We start from the raw sequence: 23,617 nt of genomic DNA on the forward strand, positions 1-23,617 counted from the left end.
GAAACAACAAAGCCAATTTTCCACATGACACATGTACTGTCAGGTTCAAATACCGCAGAAAATGTACACAGCTTTTGCCAATCTAGGTGACTAAAACAACAACATTGCAAACTACATTGCACCAAGGGGAACCAAAATACAAGTGTTTTGAGTTCTGTGGAAGAATATTGCTGAGGGCAACCAAAACTGTGCTGTTCATAAGAGAAGTAGAGGACTTTGACAAAAGGAGGTGGTGCAGAGGAAGTCGTTTTTTGGAGGTTGAAGGAAAATATCTCAATGAAGCCAATATCCAGCTGCCCCAGTACAGAAGCTGGCAAGACATATCTTTGCAGCTGCCATGCTTTCTGGCTGAGAAACAGAGCCAAATGAGTTATGTCTGAATATTGGTCATTAATAAAAGGGAACACCTGTTCAACGTATGTATTAAACATAATAATCAGAACATGTGTGTTAGAGCAACAACGTAGTACTATTCACATTTGCCTATCTTATAAAAACCATGTCAGTACAATCTAGATCATAGTGATAAACTAATAGTTTCGCAAACTAAGAACTGAGGTGTTCCAGATGTTAAATACTGTTTTCACTTTTGTTTTACCATTACCAGGTGACACAAAAACATTTACAAACTGATTTACACCAAAAAAACTAAATCAAAACAAATCACTGAAAAATTCTGGAGCAAAGACTGAGATTTGGAGAAGTTTAGGTAGAGGTTTCAGAGTTTATAGCCTGCACATCTGAAGGCATGGTCCCCATTTGTAGGAAAATAGAAGGCAAGAATGCTCGAGTGGGCCAGAATGAAAGGAGTGTAGATATCTTGGAAGGTTGTGGAGAAGTTGACAGACAAAAAAAAGGGGTAAGGCTATGGAAGGAGTTGAAAGCAAGATATAAATTTCAAAACTGAGGTGCTGCTTAACAAGGAGCTGAAGTAATTGAATGTGTAAAGAGTGATGAGTGAATAGAGTTTGAGGAGAGTCAGAAAAATGCTTTGAGTGAGGCTGGAGGAATGCGCTGTCATTCTAGATCCACGACTCCACAGGTCAGAATGTAAAAATAAATACATTGACCAGATACCAAGATGGCCAAATAAATAACCTGTGTGTATTACACTTTAAAAAAATCAACCAGGTTTCTTTAGTAAAAGAATCATTAAGTTATTAACTTATCCAACAAAAAATGTAATAGCTGGTTCATATACAGTACAGTAATATACTGTTCCTCTAAATAATCACAGAACACAATCACAAACACACTTCAGGAAAAGAGAGAAAAATAATTTCTTTCTGCAGATCTTCACTTAAACTCATCTTCTGGCCAATAGGACAATCCTTTCTCGCAGCAGGACGTAGTATATAATGTTCCTACAGCTATCACTCTGATACTCTGCCATGTGTCGTCAATCACAAATCATGCACAGTTGTCTGATACTTGACAGACACAGCATCATCAGGAAATACTATATTGAGAGGGTTTAGATATTTTAAAATAAGGCCATTAAGCTCAAGGCAAATTTTGCCTGAACACACGGTTCATGGTGGCTCAGTGGTTAGCACTGCTGCTTCACAGCACCAGGGACCTGAGTTTAATTCCACCCTTGGGTGACTGACTGTGTAGGGTTTGCACATTCTCCCCATGTCTGCGTGGGTTTCCTCCAGGTGCTCCAGTTTCCTCCCACAGTCGAAAGGTGTGCAGGCTAGATGGATCGGCCATGCTAAATTGCCTGTCGTGTTCAGAGATGTGTAGATTAGGTGGGTTATAGGGGGATGGGTTTGGTTTGAATGCTTTGAGGGTCGGTGTGGACTGGTTGGCCTGAAGGGCCAGTTTCCACACTGTAGGGATTCTATGAAATATTGTCAATCATACTTGAGAAAGCTGATGTTGGTTAAAGATATCTCAATTGTGCTATCAGTGGCTGCCAAGGCAACTGAGCAAATTGAACTCTCTCTGTCTGAACCAAAGAAAGAAATGAGTATTATGCCTCGTGCTGCAAATCTCCATCAACGTTCAAGTTACAGGATAGGAATTAATTATTGATGCTGAGTGACTAAACAACACCACACTGTCAAAACACACAGCTGTGACACAATGATATTGTGCAATCTTATCTACACATTTAATTCCAGATCAAAAGTGATGCTCATTCCATCTATTTGTGAATCATTTACTGCTGTTCAAACCAAGAAAAACCACAGTACAGCTGCTGACAGAAAGTCAACACAAAATGGTTCCACAGACCTCATTTGTAGGTGCTGATTTACCAATTTAGTCAGGATATTGTAGCTCATTTTTTTTCTAGTCTTTACTCACAATAACTCTTGAGCCCGATCTGCTATTAACAACAAAAACAGGCCAGCCAATTAAGGGTGCAAACACTGCTATAAAATCCTGTTAAAAGGCCTATTCAGTCTGTTACCGTTTAAGGAGAATCAATATTTGCATTGTTATTGAAAGAAGGAAGCCAAAGGATTGCACTTTAAACAAACGTATTTACGATATAGTCATACAGCATGGAAACAGATCCTTTGGTCCATGCTGACCATAATCCCGAATTTAACTAGTTCCACTTATGTTTGGCCCCAGTCCCTCCAAATATTTCATATTCATGCACTTATCCAAATGTCTGTTAAACGCTGTGTCTGTACCCACATCCACCACTTCCTCTGGAAGTTCATTCCACACACAGATGATTCTGTGTAAAGAAGTTGCCCCTTGTGTCTTTTTATGTTTTTTTCCTCACCTTAAAAATATACGCCCAATCTTAAAATACCTCAGCCTAGGGAACAGATACCTGCCATTCCCCTTATCTACACATCTCATGATTTTATAAACCTCAATAAAGTCACCTCTCAACTTGCTCCATTCCAGTGGAAAAACGTTCCAGACAGTCCAGCCTCTCCTTACATCTCAAACTCTCCATTCCTTGCAACATCCTGGCAAATCTTTCTGAACCCTCCCCAGCTTAAGAACATCCTTCCTATAGCAGGGCAACCAGAACAGGACACAGTACTCCAGAAGAGGTCTCATTGACATTCTGTACAACCTCAACACGACATCCCAACTCTGATACTCAAAGTGTTGAGCAATGAAGACAAGTGTACTAAAGGTCTTCGTAACCACCCTGTCTACATGTGATGCAAGCTTTAAAGAAATATGTATCTAACCCCTAGGTCTCTGTTCTACAACACTACCCAAGGCCCTACTTTTAATTAAATAAGTTCTGCTCTCGTTTTTCTACCAAAATGTAATATCTCTCATTTATCCAAATTGAAGTCCATCAGGCCACTCCTCAGCCCATTGACCCAACTGATCAAGATCTCTCTTAGATAATCTTCTCCACTGTCCACTATGCCACTAATTTTTGTGTCATCTAAAACTTACTAATCGTGCCTTCAGTGTTCTCACCTAAATCATTGATATAAATGACAAAAGTGGACCCAGCACCAATCCCCGTGAAGAACTGCTGATAACAGGCCTCCAGCCCAAAAAACAGCCCTCCACCAACACTCTGTCTCCTGCTGTTAAGCAAATTTCGTATCCAATTGGCAAGCCAACCTTGAATCCCATGTGACTTAACTTTACTAATTAATTGCCCATGCAGAATCTTGTCGAAGTCCAAATAAACAAAATCTACTGCTCTGTGCTCAATATTCTTGGTAACTTCTCCAAAAAACTCAGTCAAGTTTCTGAGACATGGTTTTCCTCACACAAAACAATACTGACTATCCCTAATCATTCCTCATATCTCCAAATGCATGTAAATCCTATCTTTCAGATTCACCTCCAAAAACATACCCACAACTGAAGTCAACTCACAGGTCTATAGTTCCCAGGCTTTTGCTTCCATCCCTTCTCAAAGTAACAACATAAACAAGTCTTCAGTCATCCAATGCCTCACCTGTAGTTATGAGAGATAATGGGAACTGCAGATGCTGGAAATTCCAAGATGATAAAATGTGAGGCTGGATGAACACAGCAGGCCAAGCAGCATCTCAGGAGCACCTGCCTCCCTAACCGGTTCTTCCTCTCACCCATCCCTTCCTCCCACCCCAAGCCGCACCCCCAGCTACCTACTAACCTCATCCCACCTCCTTGACCTGTCCGTCTTCCCTGGACTGACCTATCCCCTCCCTACCTCCCCACCTACACCCTCTCCACCTATCTTCTTTACTCTCCATCTTCGGTCCGCCTCCCCCTCTCTCCCTATTTATTCCAGTTCCCTCCCCCCATCCCCCTCTCTGATGAAGGGTCTAGGCCCGAAACGTCAGCCTGTAGTTATAACTGCTACTAAGGTTTCTATAAGGGGCCCGGAACTTCCTCCTTAACTTCCCACAACGTCCTGGGATACACTCGATCAGGTCGCAGAGATTAATCCACCTTTATTTTCTAAGGCCTCTAGCACTTCCTGTGTAGTTTACAAAACATCAATATTTATTTCCCTGATTTCTCGAGCCTCCAGCGCAAGGGAAAATAAACACTTTTGTTGCAAAATATTACCGATAAACTAAGAAATTATGTACTTCAAAACAGAAATCTTCAGCTCTTTCATTTCCTTTCAACAGTGACTTCCCCCATAAATGTGGGAGCTCTTTTTCTTGAAGGCTCCTTCACTTCCTGGGACCAAGACAGAGTCACAGCTCTCAGGCAATCACTTTTAGTCTCCTCAATATTACTGCTATCCACAGATGAACAGGTGTTTTTTGCAAGTCTTTTCACTCATTTCCAACTCAATAGCCCTTAACTGTGCATTATGCACCTCATGATGATGGATATTCTAACCTGGGAAAGACAGTAGGAACTGCAGATGCTGGAGAATCTGCGATAACAAGGTGTAGAGCTGGATGAACACAGCAGGCCAAGTAGCATTAGAGGAGCAGGAAGGCTGACATTTCGGGCCTAGACCCATTTTCTGAAGGAGGGTCTAGGCCTGAAATGTTGTCCTTCCTCTGATGCTGCTTGGCCTGCAGTGATCATCCAGCTGCATACATTGTTATCTTTGAAGAATGGCCTCAGTTGTTCGTGTTCAGTGAATCCACCTCAGACATACCACTGATTTATAACAGCCATTTTACTTCAGATTTACAGCATTCTTACTCTCTTTATCCAAGCTAAACTGTCTGTCTCTGAGTAAAACAGATACCCCAAACATGAAAAGATAGGTTGCAGGGAACTATCTCCACGGTAGTGGAGCAAAATGGGATGCAAAGAGAAAGAATCCAATTGTCACTGACCTTCAAAATGCACCCAATGATCTGTGACCCACCTGACTCATTTTAATCTCTAATAGAGTTAATGGACATCTTTCCCTAGAGTTACTGGTTCCAAGAAATCTCTTGCTTTATAAATGGGGCTTCAATCAGCAAGCCTAAACCTTCTGCCTGTGAGGTCTGCCAGAATAATTTACCTGTTGAACAAAGACCACAGCACAACTCCAGCACAATGCCTCCAACCTTGTAGCTAAATGAGCACCACTTCTGTTTCTTTTTGCCCTCTAAATGTGACCTTGAAACACACATGAAAATTAAATATTACCTAGAAAATATTCAAATTAAACTCTATGATTGTGACAATGGTGGCAAGTTTTGAAGTTCACAGCGCCATGTTTCAATGTTAAACTTGTTCACAATAATATCCGGTCTTTATCTAATTGGTTAATCGGTCCTAGCCAGAGGGGAATTGAATTATATGAAGGTTAAACAGAAAGACATAATTCTCCAAGGGATTTGGCAGAGTTGTGAACTACTACTTATTCAGTTCTGTGACAAAACCTCAACTGAAGGGCCCATTTAGACGCAAAAAGAGGTTCCCATACAAATCACAGGGGAGATGCAGAGGAAACTTCCCAACCCCAAAGTCATCCTGTTCATTTAATTTGTGAACAGTGGTTAGCATTGATGCCTCACAGCGCCTGGGACCCGGGCTCAATTCCACCTTTAGGCGGCTGGCTGCGTGGAGTTTGCGCGTTCTCCCCGTGTCTGTGTGGGTTTCCTCAGGGTGCTTCGGTTTCCTCCCACAGTCTAAAGATGTGCAGGCTAGGTGGATTGGCCATGGTAAATTGTCCATAGTGTTCAGGGATGTGTAGATTAGGTGGGTTACAGGGAAAGGGGAAGGGGATGGGTCTGGGTGGGATGCTCTAGACTGGTTAGATCAAAGGCCTGTTTCCACACTGTAGGGATTCTATTATTCGATGATCTTCACTCTCCTTGTGGCTTAAATGCTTGCAACATTGCCCAAGGCAGGAATTATGAGTTCAAATTTCTCTTCAAGACTTCAACACAAAAATCTGTGTGACACTTCCATACAACACTATGGTCAAAGGGGCTACCTTTTGAAAGAAACACTCAACCAAAGCCTAGTCTACCTTCTCAGGTGAATGTAAAGAATTCCCTCACACTATTTCAAATGGCAGTAGCGGTGGTGGAGTGGTCAGAAAGAGCTATCATCAGTGTCCCGATTAGTATTCGAAACTCAAAGCATCACAAAAAACATTGTATGGAGGTGACTGGAATGTAACTCATGGGAGTTTCCTGTGTGCAAGTTGTCACCTTATTTCTGATAATACAGTGATGATTCTCAGTGAAGTACTTTCTGCTTCTCTAAAGCTGTGGAAGGTACTATGTAAATACACGTTTTACTTTTTAAACTATGTTTTCATTAGGGATCATTTCTCATTTCAGGATGGGCAATTGCTAGAGAATAACCTAATTAGAAGAAGTGAAATCAAGAAACATATTTTCTATACAAAGGGCAGTGAAAATTTCTGGGTTTGCAGATGTTGGATAACTGACATTTTCAAGATTGGGATGAATAAAATGTTGAGAGTTGAGAACTTCTCACTGATAGACAGAATTGAGAACTTATCACTGCCGAGTTGGGGTGTACATATGCCAAGATCTAATGGAGTCGCTGAACAGCCTTGAGGAGCTGAGTGGACTAATTGAATTCCTCTGACACGACTCCCAAATATAGATTTTCAAATCCTGTTTCTTGACATTTACAAACTTGAATTTCTATTTTACTTAATAAAGAACCACACCAATTAAAAACGTACCTGACCTCGTTTTCTTTGGGCATTTGTAAGATAAGACCACTAAGAGCACTTGTGTGACAAAACCTTTTGCAAGATGACATTAAGGTCATGCATAATTATCAAGGGCCAGATTTTCAATCCAAATTTGTTCCTTTAATAATGCTGTTATTTTTCAGTAGTATTGCATTAAACCAACCAGTTTCCTTAGCACTTCCTATACAACATGATGTTCACATCTTTATTTTCTATTTGCAATTATGTGTTATATTAGTGTAGTATTTCAAAGATGAAATAAAAACACTACACATCCAAGTGCCATAATTTGCAGGCAATACTTACTCATTGCCCCAATCCAGGCGAGCTGTAATGTGACGTTTTACATCTTTCATCCGATCATGTGTCAGATGTCCCACAAGAACCTGCCTACGCAGATCCAGCAGCTCATTCATCACATGCCACAGTCTATGGAATAAATCCCCTTCATTCTTCTGTCAAAGGAACAGCAAAATACAATAAAAGACTTAGTACACTAAAAAATTAAGAGTCCCTTTCAAAAATTAAATCAACATAAACCACATCTAATTTAGTACAATCCCACAGCATGGTTAAAAATAAAGAAAGCTCCCAAAACCACTAATGGAGGTAAAGGCAATTTTAAGAAGCATTAGCAATGTCAAGGGAGAAGCTCATTCACATATGCACAAACACCAGGATAAATTAAGTCTTTGAGGTCACAGTTGTGAATTTACAATTAAATTAAACTAAATCCAAAATAAGGACATTGTGTGGAATTTTCTGGCTCCCCTTATGTTGGGAACAGAGGAGACTGATGCAATGGGGGGACAAAGCGTACACTAAAATGCCAGCATTGGCTTGTGCATCAACTTGGCAACACTGTTCTGAGCGAAGGTAAGCATGGTCATCTCACAAGCTGGGTGGACAATTAAATTCATTAATAATATTGAAGTACTGAAAGAGAGGTGTAGTGGGATTTTCTAGTCAGATCCCAGTTCCCCTACCTGATGGGGGACATATCAATTGACTGGGCACGTAGCCACAGGCCATGGTATCAGCACTCCAGGCAAACCAGCTCGACTGTCCCAACCCATCCTGCCTGGGTGCTGTTATAGCCAAAGACCATAAGACATTGAAGCAAAATTAGGCCTTTTGGACCATCAAGTCTGCTCCACAATTTGATCATAGCTGAAATGCTTCTCAACCCCATTCTCCTGTCTTCTCTCCATAATCCTTCATCTCCTTCAAAATCAAGAATCTCTCTCTCAAAAAAATTCAGCAGCAAGGAATTCCACAGATTCACCACCCACCTACCGAAGACGTTCCTCTTCATCTCAGTTCTGAAGAATCATGCCTTCACTCTATGCCATGCTATTGGGTCATCTCCTGTCCGGGCCACTCGGTATTCTGCAAGTTTCAATGAAACTGCTTTCACCTGTTCTTCTAAACTCCACCGAGTACAGACCCAGAGTCCTCAACCGCTCCTCATATGACAAGCCCTTTGTTCACTCTTATGAGTCTCCTCTGGGGCCCCTCAAAGACCAGCAATCTGTATAGACATTTCTGCTGGTGGTCTGCCCACTGCTTTGTTGAACTTTTAAAATAAAAATGGCTGAGACAGCACCTTCTTGAAGAGCTCTCTCAATGATTAAGCTTGTTGCACAGGCATCACTGAAACTGGAGGGCCCCCTCACTTTCAGAGCTTGCCCACACCCCTTAATTGAACAGCAAACCCTACCACTTAGAAAGATCACCTACACAAAAGCCTGAACTTTCAGCGATCTCAGCACAAGAGGGGTCCTGATGCAAAAATAAAGCCATCGCCCGTTTCATCTCTCCCTGGCAAAGATTCAGCCATCCTTACCTTGTCAGAATTAAAAATTGACAAGTTAGCCAAGGTTCTTTGTCAGACCATTGCAGTTAGAAACAACTGACGGGTGGAAATCAAGAATGAATGACATTAACTCTTTCAGTGACAATGAGGCAATGGATTAAATGATCAACAAAGCTTTCTGACTGTCTTTAAGATGGCTGATCGAGATTAAGTAAAAGTTCTTTCAATTAAGTACAAAATAGATATTGAAGTAGAAAACCATTCAAAAACACAATTTATTTTGCATAAAGTATTTTTTGAAATGTGGCTCCTAGTCATACTGGCAACAGCTGATTTATCTGGACACAGTCCTAAAGGGGATCTGTACGTCAGATTTGGATGTGCCTTTTTTGAGGTAATTTACACATTGATCTGAATCTTCCTACAATATCCCAAGGAAGGGTAACCGGACCCAAAACGATAACTCTCTTTTGTCCTTCACAGATGCTGTCAGACCTACTGAGCTATTCCAGCAACTTTGTTTTTGTTCCCCCTACAATATTACAACTTTTCAATCATCATTTTCTCTTTCTTGCCTTTTTCTAGAAAAGTTTGGTTTTTTTCCCGACTCTTCTGACTCATTCAAAACATTTTCCACTAAAATTTTGTTGTGGTGTTAAGATTTTCCATTTCAAATTTCCTTCACTGACATTACTCACCATCCTTCCCAAATGGAAGGTGGTTTTCAAACTATAGTGAAAATTACTGAAGATCTCAGCGAAAAATAAATGGACATTTCTCATGCAGCAAGCAACTGAACAGCAATTCATTTACTTTCATTTAATTGCAATCCAGAAAGTTCACAAATTGTTTCCAATACGCAGTCTGAAGATATGGTGCAACCCTCCAAATAGTATCCTGTTCTGTGTTGCAAGTTGACTCCTCACCACAGTTCATCATGGTCTAAGATCCGTTGAATAGAATTATTGCCACAGTCCTCATTCCTGATAAGGACTTACAGGTCTAGGGTGGAGGCGGAGGAGAACTACCTGGTAGTTGAACTAGAAGAAGCTCTTGTCTTAAGTTAGATGAATTTTCTTGCATGATAAACATTAGGTTTCAGTGCGATATTCATTGCAAAAGAGACTTTGAGAAAGAGCATGACATTAGGTCTCACCCCTTCAAGATCCAGAGCAAGCCACCCACCCAACTGAGCCTAAGATCAACATATTGGTGGAGTGGTGCCTATCTCACATTAACCTTTTCAGATCATTATACCCTTATACAATATGCTATATCTGGACCTAATTCAGCAGCAGCAGCATGAGTTTAAGAGTTGTGTAGAATGTTGGGGTAAATCAGTCATACAGGCATACAGCACAGAAGAGGCCCTTTGGCCCATTTGATCTGTACTAACCTATCTACACTGATCCCACTTGACAGCACGTGGCCCATGGTTTTGAATGTTATGATATTTCAAGCACTCATCCACATACATTTCAAAGGTTCTGAGATTTTCCACCTTGACCAACCACCCTGGCACATTGAAGAAAGCTGGCTTTGTGAACGTTAGAATGGAGTTGCAAGAGAAAGTGCACAACAGAATAGGAGAAAGGGGGAAAAAAAATAGAAGTAATTTAACCTTCAATAAAAGAATTTGATTAGTTGGATGTCGCAGGATTTTTGCCACAATCTCCTGCAGTTTTAACTTGACATAGTGATAATAATGGTTTTATGCCACGCATTTGCCTGTAACTGAGAAAAAATTATTGGCAGCTTTGGATCAGCATCCTTTAATAAAAATTATGTCAATCCTTTTTGATCAATTGAAATACTCACTAACCGAGTCTGTGACAGATGGTACCTGAACATTTCTCCAGAGTCCTTCTGACCTGGAATGCCATGTATCCGTGGGGATGTGGAAAATGAATTTACATAAAGATTTTTCGAAGCAGGTGGTTATGATTTCAGAAAATTTTATGATTTTTTAAATTCGACAGAAAGCTGAGCAATGTATTATCGAAACCAACCACCCCAGTAAGACTCTGTTTTAATGCACTGGCCAGACTCTCAACAACTGTATAAAAAAACAGGTCGTCATCAACACATTTATTGGCAATGTTGGGACTTTATTTTATCGATGTGTGCATCTGATCTGGAAAATTGTATCCTGAGAAAACAGAGAGACTGGAACACAGGTACAACTTCTCTGTGCATAAGTGCTTGACCATATTAGTTCTGTTGTGTTTATTAAATTCAATGAAACTGTGCAGTACATTCAAAATCTTAAAATTATGACAATGGGATAATATGCTACTAAAAGTGACAGGGCAAGGGCTAAGAAAACTACGATTTGCACTCAATGTAATGCCAAAGTCATTATTATCACTCTTTAGCTTCCCATCTTCTAAATACAACTCCCCTCCCACCCTGAACTACAATTTTCTACCACATATCTCCTGATCATGCCCTGTTACAAGACTTTAGCAAGTGTCCCTTCACAGCCAGTTGCTTGACGGTAGAAGGACAAGTTTTTCTACATGCTTGAAATTACCATGCACATATTCAGCTTCCAACATTGAAGGAACTTAATATTTTAAAGATTAAAATGAATGAGCATGAAACAATGCACAAAGACACTAGAAAATGATTAAATGATTTTTTTCTTTTGATTGTGGGATGTGGGCACTATTGACTAGGCCAACATCTTTTGGTTCGTTCCAAATTGCCCAGAGGGCAGTTAGTAGTCAACTATACTACCATGGGTCTGGAGTCACATGTAGGCTGGCAGATCTCCTTCCCGAAAGCACTTTAGTGAACCAGATATGTTTTTACAATTGACAGTTACATGATCACTATTACAAAAGCATTTTATCCCCAAATTTTGTCTGAATGCAAATATCATCATTTGTCATAGTGAGATTCAAACCTACATCTTTGGTTTACTTATCCAGTGGTTTTACCACAATGCCACCATGCCCCATTTGCCTCTCACTATTTCTATTTTGAGCACGAGAAATTTTTTTTTTAAATCATCTTCTCCCCCCAACAAAGTTAGCACAAAAAAATGGAACCCTTGGTCCACGCATCTGGCTTAATGAGAAAGAAGACAGAAATAATATCTACTTCAGCAACAGAACAAAAGACTTATACCTCTTAATGGTGTGAAAAGAAATGAAACACAAAGGTTAGACTGCGCGTCAACCCTACCCTCGAAATGAATACATATTATGTCAGCTGATTTTTAGATGCCCTGCTGCTTTAATCCACTTCACTGTACTGGTTTAATTGTCACAACCTTGCCAAGGGCATGAAAAAACGTGACATGACATATTGCATTTTGCCTGAAGTAGAAGCCAAGCCTACCCATAAAGGCAGCCGGAAATGGCCCAGCCAGCAATAAAGTACACTTCAACAGCTTTTAACCATCTCGAAAACAGTGGGTAGATTTCAAGTGAGCAGAGATTTAGCTTTGGGTATTATTGGACAGCCAATGCTAGCTAGTTTGCAGTTGTGTTTAACACTCTGATCAAAGAATTGTACCACATTTTCCTCTCTTTCAACTCTACAATGATACCTTAAGCTATTAAAGAGCTGAATAGGAAATTAGAAGGTTTTATTTTTGAGATACTGAACTTCCTGTCGACTGTGATGTATGGAGACAAACCACCTTCAATCAGACAGCTGTTATGGTTATAACTAACACTCTTTAATTATTAGGATTCAGGGGGCAAAGCACCACACAAGATCATCCTCACAAAAATTTCTGTAGTCTGGATTATATTTAATTAAACAGCCTTCTTCCAAAGAAATGTTATCGAAGTTAAAACAAAACACAGAATGTTCCTGTTGATTACTGAAGTCTAACAAGTATGCCAATCAGAAGTATGTAATTTTTAAACCCAAGAATATAATTTAATGTATTTATATTTTCAACCTACTAACCCACAAGCAGTACAAAAATGATTTGGTATTTAACCCACATTGTTGCTGCTTCAGCTGTCAGAATTAATAAAGAGGAGGTCTTGTCTGTCTGTTCAAACAATATGCAAGCGTCAAAAATTTCCATTTGTGAGAAGAATATGAATGTACGATGATTCATTAAAGCTTATCTATTTTAAAACGTGAGATAAACTGGATGTGCTGCTCATTCAACCTGATTATTTCTCTATGAAAACAATGACAGAATTACTGTAAAATTCCTGTGGTCCCACAGGTTATTGTGCATCTGCAATTACTAATTCAATAATAGAAAGATCACAATATTGTGCTCGTCTGGATTCAAGTCAGGGAAAATGTGCAGAATTGGAGAAGACTCATTAACTCATCAGTATATCTCAGGACATAATGGGATCAAAAAGGAAAAAAAAACTATTACCACATAAAGCTGTTTCCACATAATCCCCCATTCTCGTAAAGTTCCTGTCATTTCTGTGATGACAGTGTCTTCTGTTGGAATGATTGTTTCAAATTGCCTGTGGTTGTGAAAGAATACATCATCCATGAGCTGACTGTCATACATTTACAACATGTCACAAAATTACTGGGCTGTTTCACTTTGAAGCTGTGCATTTTAGTTCTTCAGAATTAGAGAATAATTTAAAATTTGACCTTGTTAACTTCAAGGATGGAAAATCATTCCGTTGACCAAAACAATTCCACTCGAAATGTTATACTTCATCAAGTCCTACAAGCGACTACACAACATTCCTAAATATATTCACATTTAACAATTTCTTGAAAGATGCATTCAACAAAGATGCTCAGATTGTACAAAAACACAACTGCACCAAGCAAGATTTCCCTATGGTAAATGCAGCTACGCATTCAGTTGAGTACAGTATAGAGATGATCATAAATCAAGTTCAACCCCTTCATTCTTTGCTTCTGATGTAGAATCCAATAAGTTCAAGTTATATTTTTGGATCTCAACATAAATTTTCCTCAGTTTTTAAGAGTGGTTTATGAAGCAGCAATCCAACCTATTTCCTTTCTTGTCTTTTTTTAAACCTATTTAAATTCCATAAACTTTATTTGGATAAATATATGGTATATCGAAAAGATGTTTTTTGTGCTACCTGTGACACAGCAGAGACCCAAATTATTAAGTTATCATTTAAGAACCTGTGTTGTCTCAAATTGATCACTTGATAGATAGACATGTGGACAATGGGAAGAGCAATCACTGGGTCAAAACCAACAGCTCCTGCGACTCAATGTCACATTTAAGTGCAGCATTTCACAGTATCACACTTGTTATGGTGCAGGAGGATGCCATTCAGCCCATCGTGCCTGCACTTGCTCTTCAAACGAGCACTGTTGCCAATTTCCTGCTTTTTCCTTATACTCTCTTTCTAACCAATTCATCATCCAATACCCTCTGGAATGCTTTGATTGAACCTGCTTCTATCCAACTTCCAGGCAGCTCATTCCATCCTCTAACTACTCCCTGTGTGAAAAACCTTGTCTTTCCTCCTATCCCCTTTGCTTCATTTGCACAACACTTTAAATCTAAGGCTCTCCCTATCTTCTCTACCAGCACACTCAATTTTGAAACCTCTACTAAATCTCCTCTCAGCCACCTTCACTCAAAGGAAGATGGTCCCGATCTCTTCAATCTATCCTCAACACTGAACGTTCTCATCCGATGAACTATTCTTGCAACCCGCTTCTGCATTGTCTCCAATTTGTTCACATCTTCGCTGTGAGATTGCATCCAGAACTGTACACAAAATTCCAGCAGAGGTCTCACAAGTGTCTCCTCCAAGTACATTAGAGGAATTAAGTCAGAAAATGATGCTTTCTGCTGATCTAAGTGGGGTCTTGTTTGGAGGACAGTCACCACCCATCTCAAAACCAGGTCATTGGTATCAGAAAGGGATAGGGAATAGACCATAGCTGGAAATGGGTTTATAATGCTCCCTCTTCTTTGTTGCTAACCTTGCAGACCACAAGAGTCCAGGTTATGCCAAATTAAAACAGTTTATCAGTCTGTTAATCTCAGTACCCAGGTATATGTGGGACCCACCTGGGCACTCAAGTTTGACTATGGTCCAAAGATAAATTTTGTTTGAAAAATAACATCTTCATTGTTCCTCCAAAAGGAAAGGGGAGATGGAGTACTGAACATCAGGGTACAGGGGCCTCTGGTACAAGAAAACAGCCGGTCATAATTGCAACAATTTAACAAATGCCAGTGATGAACTTCTGTTCACCCCAGCACCTATTGGGTATATTTAAACAAGATAACTGCTACTAACCATGCAGGTTGGCAGTGTGAGCAATGGGGTCATGGACATGTGTATTCTAGCATTAATATCAAGGAATTGACCGTATAGATTTTACTGTTAATTTTAGGTGGAAAGTCAAGGGGAATTATTTTTAAAATTAATTTGCTTGCAGGATGTAGGTGTCAGAAGTCAGGCCACCATTTGTTGTCCGTCCCTAATTGCTCTGGACATGATGGCGTTAAGCTACCTTCTTGTATTGCTGCAGTTCACGTTGCATTAGAACACCAACATTCTGTTAGGAAGTGTTTTCCAGAATTTTGACCCAGAAAAAGAAAAGAAATGTGATTGTACTTTCAAGTCAGGATGGTGTGTGGCATTGAGGGGAACTTGCAGGGAGTGCTTCCATACATCTGCTGCCCTTGTTTTTTCCAGGTAGTTGAGGTCTGGAAGTGGAAGGTGCTATCAAGGATATCTTCGAGAATCATTGCAGTGCAACTTGTAGGTGATACACACTGTTGCCACTATGCATCAGTAGCAGAGGAAGTCAACATTTTAGGCAGTGAGTGGGAGTGCAATGGGCTGTTTCATCCTGGAAGGCACTGAACTTTCCAAGTGTCATTGATGTAACATTCATCAGGCAAGTAGACAGTAGTCCATCTCACTATTGATTCATGCACAGTAGCGGCAGACTAGCTTTCCGGAGACCAGATGTGTTACTCAGTACAAAATTCCTGCCCCTGCTGTTGTAGCTAAAATATTTATATGGTGAGTCCAGTTCAGTTTCTGGTGAATGGCAATTCCCAGATTTCGACAGAGAGAGATCCACTAATGGTAATGCCATTGACCGTGAAGTGGAGATGGTCAGATACATTGATGAAATTGTTAATGAGCTAAAATGTCAACCCTATTTTGCTCTACAGACGTGAGCTAACTTGCTAGGTTTTCCACCTGCTTATTCTTATTTCAGGTCTTACAGTTTGCACATTTGATTATTCACAAATGGTGGGAAACATGAGCGAGCATCCTCATTTCTGACCTTGCGCTGGCAGGGTGGCTGGGAAAGAGAGAGAGAGACAGAGGCAGATATCAAGTCATACAGCACAGAAACACATCCTTCAGCTCAACACGATGCTAACTCGGCTTCCTAAACTGAACCAGTCCCATTTGCCTGCATTTGGCCCATATCCTTTTTAACCTTTCCTATCCATGTATGTGCTCAAATGCTTTAAATGTTGTAAATGTACTCACCTCTGCCACTTCCTCTGGCAGCTTGTTCCATACGCACGCCACCCTGTGAGAAAATGCTGCCCCTCAGGTCCCTTTTAAAATCTTTCCCTGCTCACTGTAAGTCTGTGCCGTCTAGTTTTGGACACCTCCACCCTAGGAAAAAGACCCTGGCTATTTACTTACCTATACCCTTCATGACTGACTGACACACACACACACACACACACACACACACACACAGTGAGTGAGTGAGTGAGTGAGTGAGTGAGTGAGTGAGTGAGAGTGAGTGAGTGAGTGAGAGAGAGACACGGAAACAGGTTGGCCATTATGCTTCTGAAAATAGCTTGTCCCAATTCCCTACTCGGACGGCTTCCTGGAGATATGTTCTGAGACTAAGTTCACTGACCTCCAACAAGTTCATTGACCTCTGTTTTGCTTCTTGTTCGGACTTAGTTGGTAGAGAATTTCACCTCCGTTCCCACTGACTTCTATTGTGATTATATTTTGCCACACTTGGTCAAATACTGAGTGTCAAAGACAATTACTTATGCCTCTCCTCTGTAGTTGAGACATTTTGCTCATGTTTAAAATCAATGCTACAATGAAGTCAGGAGCTGAATGGCCCTGGCAGAACTCAAACTGAGTGTCAGTGGGTAGTTCATTGCTAACCAAATACAGTTTGACAGCACTGTTGATAACTTTGCTGATGATTGACAGTAGACTGATTGAGCAATAATTGGCTCGGTTGGATTTGTTCTGCATTTTGTGTGGCTGCCCAATTTTCTGCATTGTTGGGTAGGTGCCAGTGTTGTCACTCTGCTGGAACAGCTTGGCTGGGAGGTGCGGCAAGTTCTGCAGCAATAGTCTTCAGTATAAATTGCAAAAATGTTATCAGGGTCCATGACTTTGTAGAATCCAGCTGTTTCTTGATATCATGTGTGAGAACTGAAGGCTGACATCTGATGCTGGAAGCCTCAGGGATTGGCCAAGATGGATCATCCATTTGGCACATCTGGCTGAAGAGAGATACGTATGTTTCAGCATATTCTTTTCACTGACATATTGGGCTCCACCATCATGACAAAGAGGTTGTTTTTAGAGCCTCCTCCTTTTCTGTTTGATTGTTTAATTGTCCATTACATTCATGATTGGGTGTGGCTAGGCTACAAATCCTCAGCCTGATCACTTAGCCCTGTTTATTGCATGCCTCGATAACCCCAAAGGAAATTCCAAGATTAGTGCAGAATGCTAAGGCTGAACTATGCTCTAACCAGCAAAGTATTTAAGTTTGGTCCCAGAAATAAAATCAGATTTAAATGTATTATTTCTGATCATCAAAACTATGAAATTAAAGGATTAAGGAGGTTATATTAAGAAAGTTTTTTGTTATCTGTATTCGTGCTTTAACCTTTCAAAATCCAGCAAATTAGTGATCATGTAGCCAATTAACTATTCAGTTTCAAGTTTTATTAATCAAGTGGCAGAAATCCAAAACAAAAAAAAAAATGCCAAGTCAACAATTGCCATCAAAAAGGCTTGGATTAAAGGCATCAAAAAACCTGGGGAACCTGGTTATGAAAACGAGTTTATCTAAAATATTCATATATCATGGAATAGACATAGATATATATATATATATATATATCTATCTACATACATACACATTTTGAACCTCATGAAGAGAATGCTTTTCAAAGCAAAAGATACAGCTACAGCAGCAATAACATTGTAGATGCAAGGAAGTAGTTGCTTGGACAGAGAATGAATCTGAAGCACATGGTGAGGGAGGGCCATCCTCCAGCAGGTGAGTATTAAAAAAAGTGGTTTGAACACAGTCAGAGAATGTGACAGAGGAGCAATAGCCTTTGTCATCTCCGTCTTCCTTTGAAATTTCTCTCAAGAGTGTGAGGTGCAATCATCACAAATGGAGCGCTCTTCATGGAAAAGTCTGAAACTACACAACTGTTGCTAGACAAAAAAAAATTCAACCAGCCATAAAGTATTCAAGAGAAAACCACAGTGACAATAGCTGGTGGGACAAGTGATTTTGGCTGCAGGCTAGAATTTGAAGAATCTGCAAGTCACTTTTTTCCAGAACTTGAAATTTAGCTTTGACTTCCTGTATCCTTTTAGCAATGTTTAAGTCCTGTACGATCAAGTAATTTCATATCAATAACTCATGGAATTAGCAATATCACCTCCCATTTTCAGTTTAAATTTTTTTGTGGCCAGAGGAAGAGTAGGACATGAAAATGAATCAGTTCACCCTTCCTAGCTGGGTTATAACATGTATAAAGATACATGATTGCTGTCAGGGAGAGATTGGATGAGGTAAGAGCGGAATTCATGTCACACATTCTTCGTTGAGAGCAAGTTATTCAATGGATAGGAGAATGCAATTGTCAACCACACTTATTATGTGCACTTAGCACTTGGATATAGAAGGAATTGCAGCAGCTATTTCTGCTCATCATGTTTATTGTTGTCTTTAGAAATCCTATGAACAAAATAATTTTCAGGGCATAATATCCTCTCAAATGTTATTCTTGAAAGTGTCCAGTTGGCAGCTCATTTGATCACAAATGGAGAACAATTACAGACCATGGAGAATGTTTTGTTTGGTTACATGAAGTATTTTTTGTCTGTGTGGATCTGTGATAATGGTAATAACTATAACAATTCAGTATGAGAACTGTGAAAATCAATATTTTACAAAAACATCGTAATGCTACTTGGGCAGCCAATACAGCAACACATTCTTTTCTATAATGTTTTGACAGTGAACTTACCCTTTGTTTTTGACATTTGCATTTTTCAAGTGAATGTAGGTAGCTGGGAAAATTCCCTATAAATAAAATAAAATGAAATATTTTATGTTTGAAGCAGCTTTCTTACTTCTAGGACACAATTCATTATTACAAACCAGATGTTACAAATAAGCGACACTTAACATAACTTGCAATGTAAACCTCAATTTGTTAATTTTGAATTACCACTAATAAATGAATGCATGATAGATTAAACAAACAATTTTTCTGCTCAATACTAAAGCCTGGTGTGCATCCAGCTTATAACCTGCTGACTGTGCAAGTTTCTTTTTTGAATAATTGGAACTTCATTTGGTGGAGAATTAACACCATGGACTAGACCACTAAAACACAGTAATATCATTAGTGATGGTGAAAACAAACTGGCTGGTATACAAAACAGGAACAAGTAAAAAAAAAACTTTCACTTGTAATTGTATATTTTCTAAAGATTTTTTTAAAATGTCAGTAACTTTGAACCAAACCTTGGGCAATTGTCAGAAAACACGTTTATTTTTTCACATTGGAAAAGCGTGAAGAATTCAGGACATTGTGGATGAGCCAATGCCTCAGGAGTCAGTACTGCTGCCTCAACACCAGGGACCCATGTTCAATTACAGCCTTGGGTGATTGTCAGCATGGGTTTTTTGGTCGGTGCTCCAGTTTCCGCCCACAGTCCAAAAATGTGCAGGTTGGATAAATTGGCCATGCTAAATTACTCTATGGTGACTAGGGATGAGCAGGCTAGGTGGGTTAGTCATGCTAAATGCAGGATTACAGGAATAGGGTAGGGGATTGGTGTGGTGTTCGGAACATTGGTGCAGACTTGATGGACCGAATATCTCTTTCTGCATCGTAGGGATTCTATGATTAAGAGCTGTTGCAAAAAAAAACCATTAGGTACCGTCAAGGTATAAAATGAAAAAACATTCCAATATACACACCTTAATACTTGGACTTTTTAAAACAAATCCTCTGTACCAACCTATACAAAGAAACAAAATAGAAAAGACAAATTAAAGTTCTTGTATTAAATTTTATACAGCAGTGCTGGAATGTACCTCAAAACAAGAAGTGACAAAATGCTGCAGGGAACTGGCATCAGGATGAGCCTACTACAGAACCCCCTCAAGTCTGAAAAGCCACAGCCTGATGCTCTTTTTTGTTGATTCATGTCTCCTAATTTGCACACAACATTCATGGACATAAAATACAGCAACTACCAGGGTGGGCAGGTAGATGACTAAACAGGAAATTGAGAAGTTGACAACAGCGTGATGTCTCGAAAAAGGCAGCATGCCATTTCCCTGATCATGCAAATGCACTTGCACAGAAATATGAACTAAATGCACCACAAAAAGGTTGTGTTAGTCTGACGATAAGTTAGAATGCCTTCATTGTATTAGTTTTTTTTTGAAAAAAAGTCCTTCAATCTCTTTATTTTACCCAAGCTTCCTTACTTCAATCTGATTTTTATCCTCATTCTTTCCCTCTCTGTACATCAATCGACATCGAATTCACCTAATCACATTTACACTTTCATCACAGTCAGTAAACCATTAATCTTTCAATCCTTCAGTCTGCGAGTTCAGGTTATACATAATTGCTTTCCTTATTCACCCACACAGGAAGGCTGTAGTGTAATGTCAATATCACTGTAAGTGACGATTTTTCTAAGATTCCAGAACCCCGGGCTAACGTTCTCAGGACATGGGTTCAAATCCCATCAAAGACGGATGGTGAAATTTAAATTCCACTAAAACCTGCAATTGAGGGTGACCACATAACTACTGTTGATTGTTATAAAAGCCAATCTGGTTCACTAACCTTACCATCTTTACATATTACAATGTGTAATTAAAAAAAATACAAAAATACATCCGCTAACTGATTTCCCTCAACACGCTGTTATCAGCACACACTTTAAACAAGCAGTCACATGAAACAGTCAAGGTTAGACAGGAAAGCGCAAGACTAGTTAATGGAAGATTGTATTCACAGAAGATTATGAGCATATGTTTGAGAAATCTGTTTGAATTGTGTGTTCGAGTCAACATAAAAGACACCATGGCATGTGTTGTACCATTTGTCCAAAAATAGTCAATTAAGCGCAAAGGGGAATTTCTGCAATCTTTTCCACAAAGTTGAAAAACATCATGCCGGAAGCCATCTAAACCCTCAAAACTGGCCACACTACCACATTGAAAATGAGAGCCGCCATGAATTTTGTCTATTTGCACCATTTTGAGAAAGCTCAAAAATATTTTTCTTGTGCAAACCCCCAGTCGAATCCTTTCGAAAACCTTTGACATTTTAAAATTTTTCTAAGATCTTAATGAACACCTAAAATAAATCTCGCGAGTAGTTTTCCATTGTTATTTAAAATAATTTTCAGATACATGCAATCAACTTTCGCTTGCGGTGAACTCCAACAACTATTTGAAAATACTCAATTTATGTAATTCATCTATTTTAAATGTATAGATAAACTATCACCAAATTAAACATGAACTATAATTCAATAAATAAATTCGGTAAGTATGAAATGTATCAAGGAGGACTTCTTCAATGTGCAAAAGAATTGACAATGTAACAAAAGAAAGAGATAGAAATTTATACAGCACTTTTATCATGATGAATCACATAGAAAGGAATTTTGTAGATTTTGTGATATGTCTCACAGTCTGTATATCTTGATAGTAGAGTATAATATCATACTGAATAATGTCACATGACCCAAGTAGAAGGTTTCATGCTCTATCTTACCATCGATCACTTGAAACATGACAGTCTACTGGAAGCATGCTTCTGTGTTGTGCTTAATTCCTTAATATTAGCCCAGATATTTCTGTCCTTGAGGAAGGCAACATTTTTACATAAAAGAGTTTCTTGGATTCTTTAATACTACAATATCCACAGCCGGTTTCTGATGTTACAGGAGATAAAATTAGCATTGCTACATCAGGTTAAATAAAGTGTTGGAGGTAAACTCATTGTAGGAGCATTACAACATTCAAGTTATCAGTCACAAAGAGATAGTAGGGCAGATGATGGAAAAGCATTCTCAGAGTTAAATTCTAAGGAGCATCTTAAAGGATGAAAGATGTTACAAGGTGAGAAATTCAGGGCTTGGGGCCTTAACAGCAGCTACATGTGGCAAAATGATTTCTATTGGAAATGTCCAAGGGGCTAGAATCAGTGCTCAGGTGGCTCAGAGGATTGTAGAATTTAGGGGAGTGAGAGAGATCAGGGACAAGGCTATGGAGAAACGTGATGAAAATATTAAAACTGACTGCGTGACAACCAGCGATCTAATGTTGATCAATGAGTACAGATGAATGGGACTTGGTGCACATGCAGCCAAATTTCCTCATCTGTGTCTTTAATTTAAAGTACATAGGCAAAAGTTTCAATGAACCTCAACTGAGGAGGGATAAAGTGTCAGACTGGCTAGGATTTTAACATCAAGAGGAAACAGACATCAGTAAAGGTTTCAGTAGCAAGTGAGTTTATGTAGTGTCAGTAAACTGATACAATAGAGGTCAAAGCACTGGCACATTTGTGAGGCTCGAAGATTAACCAAAACTCAAATATGAGAGCAAGACTGCGGACAGCGTAGGTCAAGCTCTATGAAAACTGCCAGGATGAGGGTGGACTTGGTGTGTAGGGAATCTTGCAGAGCTAATGGTGTTGGGTCTTCTGGATACTTAATTGGAGGAGTTTTCTGCTCAAAGAGTACTCGATGTCACACAGAGTTTGATAACCTAGAGACAAGCAGCAAATGTTGTCAATATGCTGATGGAAACGGACACTGCATTTTCAGATTATATTCTTGAACTGCAACTGTTAGTAACAAGCTTTAAAAACTCAAATTGCACAGGAAAGTAAACTTCAATCTAATTTAATCACGTTCCAGGAAGCACACTACCATAAATCAGTAAAAGAAAACAAACACTCTTAACACATTGACCTGGAGTTTGCGTTGTTTAGTGCAATTTACCAAAATTAGTCATCCCACAGAAAAGATACAGGAATTTCAACCACAAATCACAAACATATTTAAACTAAGCTCCCAAGTCCTTTTGTGCTGATCCCAGTCCCCTCTCAACACCAGCTTTGCTCCCAGATTTAATTGGTCACAATGACACATTTCTATTATTTGTGCCAAAACGAGGCTTTGAAGAGCTTAGGCACAAGGATATTAATGGATACCCTGTTACAAGATTTAAATATTAAGCATTATCTACTTTCCTCTGGTAGTGAGGACAGCAAATAAAACATGGCTCTCTATATTTTTGTTTTAACTGTCAATTTCAGATATTTAAAGTTAAGTTACTTACAGACAGTAAACAAGGGACTGTGTTGTAAAAATCCTTATTTCTTCCATCAAATCTATTTTCACCCATATTATTACGCTACTCAAATATTTAAATAAACATTACTGAAATTTTAAAACAATATCTTTATGTTCTAAAATGTAGCAGGAGTGATTCCT

The 23,617-nt window shown here is 39.3% G+C and overlaps 1 protein-coding gene across 12 annotated transcripts in view; it reads right to left on the bottom strand.

Annotated features, from left to right (window-relative positions):
* dock4 (dedicator of cytokinesis 4) overlaps nt 1-23,617 on the bottom strand; it is a 402,360-nt gene that overhangs the window by 278,335 nt on the left and 100,408 nt on the right. For 11 of the 12 annotated variants that reach the window (XM_048548410.2, XM_048548411.2, XM_048548409.2 and 8 more), the window contains exons 3-6: nt 20,067-20,107; nt 19,105-19,160; nt 13,237-13,333; nt 7,370-7,518 (exon numbers count right to left, since the gene is read on the bottom strand). In XM_048548410.2, the coding sequence (XP_048404367.1) occupies nt 7,370-7,518; nt 13,237-13,333; nt 19,105-19,160; nt 20,067-20,107 (343 nt within the window). Of the gene's footprint in view, nt 1-7,369; nt 7,519-13,236; nt 13,334-19,104; nt 19,161-20,066; nt 20,108-23,617 lie in introns of those variants that run through there. The other variant, XM_048548413.2, reaches the window with a different exon arrangement.

This window comes from Stegostoma tigrinum, chromosome 18 (assembly GCF_030684315.1).
Source record: "Stegostoma tigrinum isolate sSteTig4 chromosome 18, sSteTig4.hap1, whole genome shotgun sequence".
Classification (NCBI taxonomy): Eukaryota; Metazoa; Chordata; class Chondrichthyes; order Orectolobiformes; family Stegostomatidae; genus Stegostoma; species Stegostoma tigrinum.